The sequence below is a fragment of the Myotis lucifugus genome, unplaced genomic scaffold (assembly GCF_000147115.1).
Source record: "Myotis lucifugus unplaced genomic scaffold, Myoluc2.0 scaffold_947, whole genome shotgun sequence".
Taxonomy (NCBI): Eukaryota; Metazoa; Chordata; class Mammalia; order Chiroptera; family Vespertilionidae; genus Myotis; species Myotis lucifugus.
In genome coordinates this window covers 89,276-95,831 of record NW_005871995.1, presented here as the reverse complement: position 1 = coordinate 95,831, position 6,556 = coordinate 89,276, and the positions used below count along the sequence as shown (strand labels likewise).

The window sequence follows — 6,556 nt, the reverse complement described above, 5'->3', positions numbered from 1 at the left end:
TCGGGCTCAGAATGCCGCACTGAATATGAATATGCCTGTGAGCCCTCCGCGTGGCGCCTCTGAGGAGCCCCCGCCCCCGAATCTGGAGCTCGGAGGAGGCCGAGCTGGAGACAGGACTGCGGGCCTGGTCATGAGGGTGCAGTCAGTATTAGAGTGGACGAGGCCACCCAGGAGGGTGGGGGAGGCAGGAGGCCAGAGAGAGTCTGAAAGGTAGGAGGGGAGCCTGGTGAGTTTGGGGGGCGGGGCCCTTGTGAGAATGAGTTCCCAGGAGGAGGGGGGACCTGTGGGGGCCAGACACTGTGGAGAGGGGGAGGGGGACAGAGAAGTGACTGCTGTACTTCACACCAGTTGGCCAATGACCTTAGCAGGGCAGGTTTCCATGACATGGCGGGTGGGGGGGTGAGCCTGGGGTAGACTGAGAGGTGCTGAGGGGGCACCTGGTTAAAGGCATCGGACAGTTCATCCTGTCAGTGTAACCCCCAGGACAGCGGGTGTAGCCGGAGGTGGCATCTAAGGCAGGTGGCTGTGCTGGAACTATGAGTCTTTGTAGGGCATGAGGACACGTGCGGGGGTACACGCAAGCATGTGAGGCACGCCCAGTGTTGTGTCCATGCCCCAGGGGGTGGAATGTGGGGAGGGTGGAGGCCCCCAATCTCACTAACCGCACCCCTCCCCCAGGGACAACCTGTACCGGGTAGAGCTGGAGCCCCCCACCTCCACGGAGCTTTGGTACCAGAGGGTGAGGAGGGGGCGCAGGGGGGAGGAGGGGGGGACAGTCCTTGGGGCTCCCACCGGAGGGAGCTGACATTACAATGGGGAGCGAGATGGACTCGGGCCTACCCGGCAGGGGTTCCTAGGGCTGTTGGGTACCCCTTACCCCTCACCAGCTCCCTGTGCCCCCAGAAGCTGACCTGGCGCTCCAACCCCAGCGACATCAATGTGTGTCGGATGAAGGGCAAGCAGGAGGTGAGTGGGCCTTCGTCACGCCCAAGCCATGACCACGCCCAAGCCACGCCCCAATGCAGCTGGCCACACCCAAGGCAAATCCTCCTCCCCCTTCATCCCGGGCCTGGACCCCCGTGTTGTCATGGCTACGCCCTGAGCCTGGCCACGACCCCCAAATGGTCCCAGTCATGGCCACGTCCTTAGGCTAGGTCTTGCCATAGCCCCATCCCTTCAATGGCCGCGGATGGAAAGTAGGTATGGCCATGCCCCATCTCGGCCTATTCTACTGTGACCACGCCCCTGATGGTGCTGAGGCCTGGACACCCCACACACTGGCTCCACCTCGGTCCTGGTCCTCCTCTGCCCTAGCCACCCCCATTGAGGCCCCCAGCACTGCCGTGCCCCTGAACGTGACCACACTTCTCTCTTCCCTCCCCACCCCAGGGCGAGTGTCGAAACTTTGTAAAGGTGTTGCTCCTGCGGGACGAGGCCACCCTTTTTGTGTGCGGTTCCAACGCCTTCAACCCCCTGTGCGCCAACTACAGTGTGAGTCTCTGCCCTCGAGGTCCCGGCGGCCCCAGGTCCAACTTCCAGACCTTTGCTCACCCGCCCTCCACTAGCGTGCCCTTCCCCTGCCCACAAAGCCTCCTAGGAGAGCATTACGGGGTCTGTCCTCCCCACCGCCTCGCCCGCAGCTCAGGAGGCTTCCCAGGGAGGCCCGTTTAAGGTCAGGAAGCCCTAGTTATGTGACCTATGACCCAGTAATAGGGTTAACTGGAGTCGACTCTTAGACCCATTAGAGATCAACAAACTGAGCCCCGGAGAGGTTAAGGGACTGGTCACGTCACACAGCATCCAAGGCAGAGACAGGATTCCCCTTGCAGGGAGGTCTGGGGAGCCATGGGGCTGCCGGGCGTGGCTGCTGTCGCTCAGGCCCTGTCCCCCTGCAGATAGACACGCTACAGCCCCTCGGGGACAACATCAGTGGCATGGCCCGCTGCCCCTACGACCCCAAACACGCCAACGTCGCCCTCTTCTCTGGTGAGTGTCCCCCCAGCCCTGACCATCTGATAAGGCCCCAGCCCCAAGCAAGGCGTGGCGTTTTCCACTCTTGGAGTTGGGGTCAGGTAGGCGGTGGCTGGGAGACTGTCCAGCTGTGAAACAGGCAGAACCTCAGCCTGGAGTCGGGGCTCAGTGGGAGCTGGGGTTCAGCGGGGCTCAGGGCCTCAGCAGGGTTGGGGCTCAGCCTGGGCTCAGGGTTTAGATAGGATCAGGGCCCAGCCTAGAGGCAGGCTCACTTAGGCTCAGTGAGGTAGACTGAGAGGTTGGAAGATCAAGTATTGGGCCACACAACCTCTGGCCTCTATGACCCAGCCCCTCACCTGCTCTCCCCCATCACTCCCATCCAGAAGGAATGCTCTTCACAGCCACTGTCACCGACTTCCTGGCCATCGATGCTGTCATCTACCGCAGCCTTGGAGACAGACCCACTCTGCGCACCGTGAAACACGACTCCAAGTGGTTTAAAGGTGGGATGGACATTCGTCGAATCCCACCACCGCCCCACCAGAATAAGAGTCCCAGAGGAGACAGGGAGGGGACTCCCATCTCATCTTTGGAACCTACTGGCCTCTTTAAAGACAAAGCCAGAGACAAGATTGGCCCTGGCCAGTTGGTTAAAGCATTGTCCCAGTGTGCCAGGGATGCGGGTGGATTCGATCCTGGGTCAGGACACATACAAGTATCAACCAATGAGTGCATATATAAGTGGAACAGCAAATCAGTATCTCTCTCTCCCCCCACCTCCCCTCTCTCTAAAATCAGTGTTTAAAAGGCTATAGGAAAGACTGAAGTTGGATCTAAAGTAGAACTTGATGGGAATGGGTGGCTTGGGAGCCCAAAATGGAACTACAAGAGGGAGAGAGCAGGAGCTCAGGTCTTTGACACCTGAGGGAGGAAGGTGAAAGGAAATCATAGCTGTTGCTGTTTGTGGAAGGTAGACACTGCGACTTTAGGATTCTGACACTTCCCTCTTCCTTTTGCCTGGGTGACCACGTATGTCCCCCCTTCACCATAAGAGCAGCCACCAGGCTGATGTGTGCTCAGCCCCAGAAGCACCTTTCTCAGGTCAGGGGCTGGGTGCTGACCCCTCCTCTCCCATAGAGCCCTACTTTGTGCACGCGGTGGAGTGGGGCAGCCACATCTACTTCTTCTTCCGGGAGATCGCAATGGAGTTTAACTACCTGGAGAAGGTAACGCCCCATTTCCCCTCCCAGAGAGGCCCAGGGCCAGGGCATGGAGCTGAGAGGCATCCATGCATCCATTCATTATCTCCATTATCTCCTTCATCACCCACCATCAAATCATTCATTTACCCATCTATCATCCATCCATCCATCCATCCATCCACTAATCATCCACCCATCCATTCCTCCATCCATTCCTCCATCTCTCTACCTGCCCATCCTTTGCAGCAGCCAGACAGTAGGTGCAAAGACTGCCATTTCCCACTAGTGTGACCTTGGGCAGGTCACTTCCCTTTCCCTGTGCCTCAGTTTCTCCACCTATACAATGGGGCTATCAGTAGGCCCTCCCTGATAGAGCTTTGGGAGAAAAGTAAGAGCTGATGAGAATAAAGTGCCAGGTCCGTAGTGAACGATCAGTAAGTGTATCTGATGAGTATCATGATTGCCACGTTGCTAGGATCCTATTGCCAATCCCCATATTTCCACCGGGGACTCTGACGCCCAGAGAGGTGCAGTGACCACAGGGCCCCACAGTGAGCCAGGGCCAGGCTCCTCCGTCCCAGCCCGGGTGGTGGGCAGGGTGGCCTTCGGAACTCAGGGCTCAGGCCCCGCCTGTCCGCTGTCCCCCCAGGTGGTGGTGTCCCGCGTGGCCCGGGTGTGCAAGAATGACGTGGGGGGCTCCCCGCGCGTGCTGGAGAAGCAGTGGACGTCCTTCCTGAAGGCGCGGCTCAACTGCTCCGTGCCCGGGGACTCCCACTTCTACTTCAATGTGATGCAGGCCGTCACGGGCGTGGTCAGCCTGGGGGGCCGGCCAATAGTCCTTGCCATTTTCTCCACCCCCAGCAACAGGTCAGTGGACATTGACCGAGTGAACTCGGGGCCCCGGGTGGACAGGAGTGGCCAGGGCCCGCATTCACTCACTGCCTGTAGTCCTAGGCTGGGCAAGATTGGACCCCCACGAGGCACTGACCCCAGACCGCAGTAGAACAAAGCCACACTGATCCTCCAAGAGCCTTTGGTCAGAACTGGGCAGATGGGGGACATCAACACCCCCTGCCTTTGAAGGAGGGGGTCAGAGAGAGCTGCCTGGAGGAGGGGACATGGGAACTAGGCTTCAGTGGGTGTGAGATGGAGGAAAAGGGAAGAGCATTCCCAGTTGGAGGAACAGCATGTGCAGAGCTGTGAGGAGACAATGAACTTGGTGTATTTAAACCACAGAGAGGAACCATGTGGCTGGAATAGAGGGAGCAACGGGGAGAGTGAGAGCATGAGGGCAGGGAGGCGACGGGCTGCAGAGAGGAGCCTGGGTTTTATCCTGGAGCACCAGGGAGCCATGGAAGAGCGAGGAGCAGAAGCAGGAGTGGTTGTAAGGGGGCAGGAGTGGTGTCTGGGAGACTGAACAGTCAGGCACACGACAGTGGAGGCCAGGACACGGGTGGTTGCAGAGGAGCTGAAATAGGATCCCTTCTGAGCACGGTTCAGGCGGCAGCGACGGGATGGGGCAGGTGGGTGACACGCCGGCTCAGGGCACTGACCATCCGACAGCTCCGAGGACAAGGACTCCTCCACACACTTGCCCGAGGCAGCGCCTCCACCAGGCTCACCGCTCCCTTCCATCTACTTCCCCAGCATCCCCGGCTCTGCCGTCTGCGCCTTTGACATGACACAGGTGGCTGCTGTGTTTGAAGGCCGCTTTCGAGAGCAGAAGTCCCCGGAGTCCATCTGGACACCTGTGCCCGAGGATCAGGTGCCTCGGCCCCGGTGAGCGCCCCTCCAACACCAGACAGGTGCCGGGCCGGCCTGTCCCCACGACCGAAGCTGGGGACTCCCAGGCAGTTACCTGGCTGTTGCCGGGTTCAGCTGCACCCATTACACAGCTGAGGGAAACAAGCCTTGGGGCAGGGCCTTGGGTCCCATGGAGAATCAGAGCCCCTATAGGGGGACCCCCGACCTGCCCTGACCCCCCCCCACCCCCCAGGCCTGGGTGCTGTGCGGCTCCCGGCATGCAGTACAACGCCTCCAGCGCCTTCCCTGATGAGATCCTCAACTTCGTCAAGACCCACCCCCTGATGGACGAGGCGGTGCCCTCGCTGGGCCATGCGCCCTGGATAGTACGAACTCTGACACGGTCAGTCCCACGTGTGGCTGGGATCCTTGTGGGGCGGAGGGTGAAGATGAAAGGCCAGGACAGGGTGGTGGGTGGGGAAGGAGGGTGGGGCTGACTGTGGATGCGAGGGGGGCGGTGGAGAGCAGTGTTGCTGGAGACAGCATACAGCTCTGAGGACTGGCCGGAGACACAGAGAGACACAGAGGGGCAGAGACACAGTGAGGGACAGAGAGATTCAGCGAGAGAGAGACAGGCCCAGTGGGAGCCCAGGGTGGGGGTCTGTTTTGGAGGAGGGTTGTGTGTAGCCCTGTACCCACACCAGTGCCCACCTTGCCTGGCGTGGGCGGCGTCTCTGTGTCTTCCCAGTGGGGGTGGGACCGAGGGGGCTGTGGTGCCAGACTGACCCTCCTGCCCCGGCCACAGGCACCAGCTGACTCGAGTGGCTGTGGATGTGGGCGCCGGCCCCTGGGGCAACCAGACTGTCGTCTTCCTGGGCTCCGAGGCGGGCACCATCCTCAAGTTCCTGGTCTGGCCCAACGCCAGTGCCTTGGGCACCTCTGGGCCCAGTGTCTTCCTCGAGGAGTTCGAGACCTACCGGCCAGACAGGTGGGGTCTGGCAGAGGCCAGGGGGCAGAGCCAGTGGAGGTGGGGCCCAGCCACTGAGCCTTACTGATCTGCTCACCCCCAGGTGTGGCCGGCCAGGTGGCAGTGAGACAGGGCAACGGCTGCTGAGCCTGGAGTTGGATGTGGCCTCAGGAGGCCTGCTGGCGGCCTTCCCCCACTGTGTGGTCCGTGTGCCCGTGGCCCGCTGCCAGCAGTACTCAGGGTGCATGAAGTGAGTGCCGCCGGGCCCACTGCTGGGGGTGCATGTGGGGGGGGCTGAGGGGAGATGAGCATGGGAAGAGGGGAAGAGCTGAGTCTGAGTTAAAGGGCCCAGCAGCAGCCTGACTTGTTGAAAGATGAGTGGGGCAGAGGGCACAGCACGTGCAAAGGCCCTGGATGGGACCATGACTGGGGTTTTAGAGGAACAGTGAGGAGGCCCATGTGGCTGGAGAGGAGTCGGTGAGGGAGGAGGTGAGGGCAGGGAGAGGATGGGGGCAGGTCATGCAGGGCCTTGTGGGCCATGGGGAGGACTTGGGTGTTTGCCCCAAGGGAGGTAGGGCCCTGGAGGCCTGTGGGCAGAGGAGGAGTGGGACCTGAGTGACATTTTTTTAAAATATATTTTATTGATTTTTTACAGAGAGGAGGGGAGAGGGAT

At 60.6% G+C, this 6,556-nt stretch overlaps 1 protein-coding gene across 2 annotated transcripts in view; it reads left to right on the top strand.

The window, feature by feature from the left end:
• SEMA6B (semaphorin 6B) overlaps nucleotides 1-6,156 on the top strand; it is a 7,606-nt gene extending 1,450 nt beyond the window's left edge. The window contains exons 3-13 of one of the 2 annotated variants that reach the window (XM_023747673.1): nucleotides 679-739; nucleotides 904-966; nucleotides 1,390-1,491; nucleotides 1,896-1,986; nucleotides 2,358-2,474; nucleotides 3,109-3,197; nucleotides 3,823-4,040; nucleotides 4,821-4,952; nucleotides 5,170-5,319; nucleotides 5,722-5,904; nucleotides 5,987-6,156. In XM_023747673.1, the coding sequence (XP_023603441.1) occupies nucleotides 679-739; nucleotides 904-966; nucleotides 1,390-1,491; nucleotides 1,896-1,986; nucleotides 2,358-2,474; nucleotides 3,109-3,197; nucleotides 3,823-4,040; nucleotides 4,821-4,952; nucleotides 5,170-5,319; nucleotides 5,722-5,904; nucleotides 5,987-6,137 (1,357 nt within the window). In that variant the 3' untranslated portion in view covers nucleotides 6,138-6,156. Of the gene's footprint in view, nucleotides 1-678; nucleotides 740-903; nucleotides 967-1,389; nucleotides 1,492-1,895; nucleotides 1,987-2,354; nucleotides 2,475-3,108; nucleotides 3,198-3,822; nucleotides 4,041-4,820; nucleotides 4,953-5,169; nucleotides 5,320-5,721; nucleotides 5,905-5,986 lie in introns of both variants that reach the window. The other variant, XM_014448867.2, reaches the window with a different exon arrangement.
• The last annotated feature ends 400 nt before the right edge of the window (nucleotides 6,157-6,556 follow it).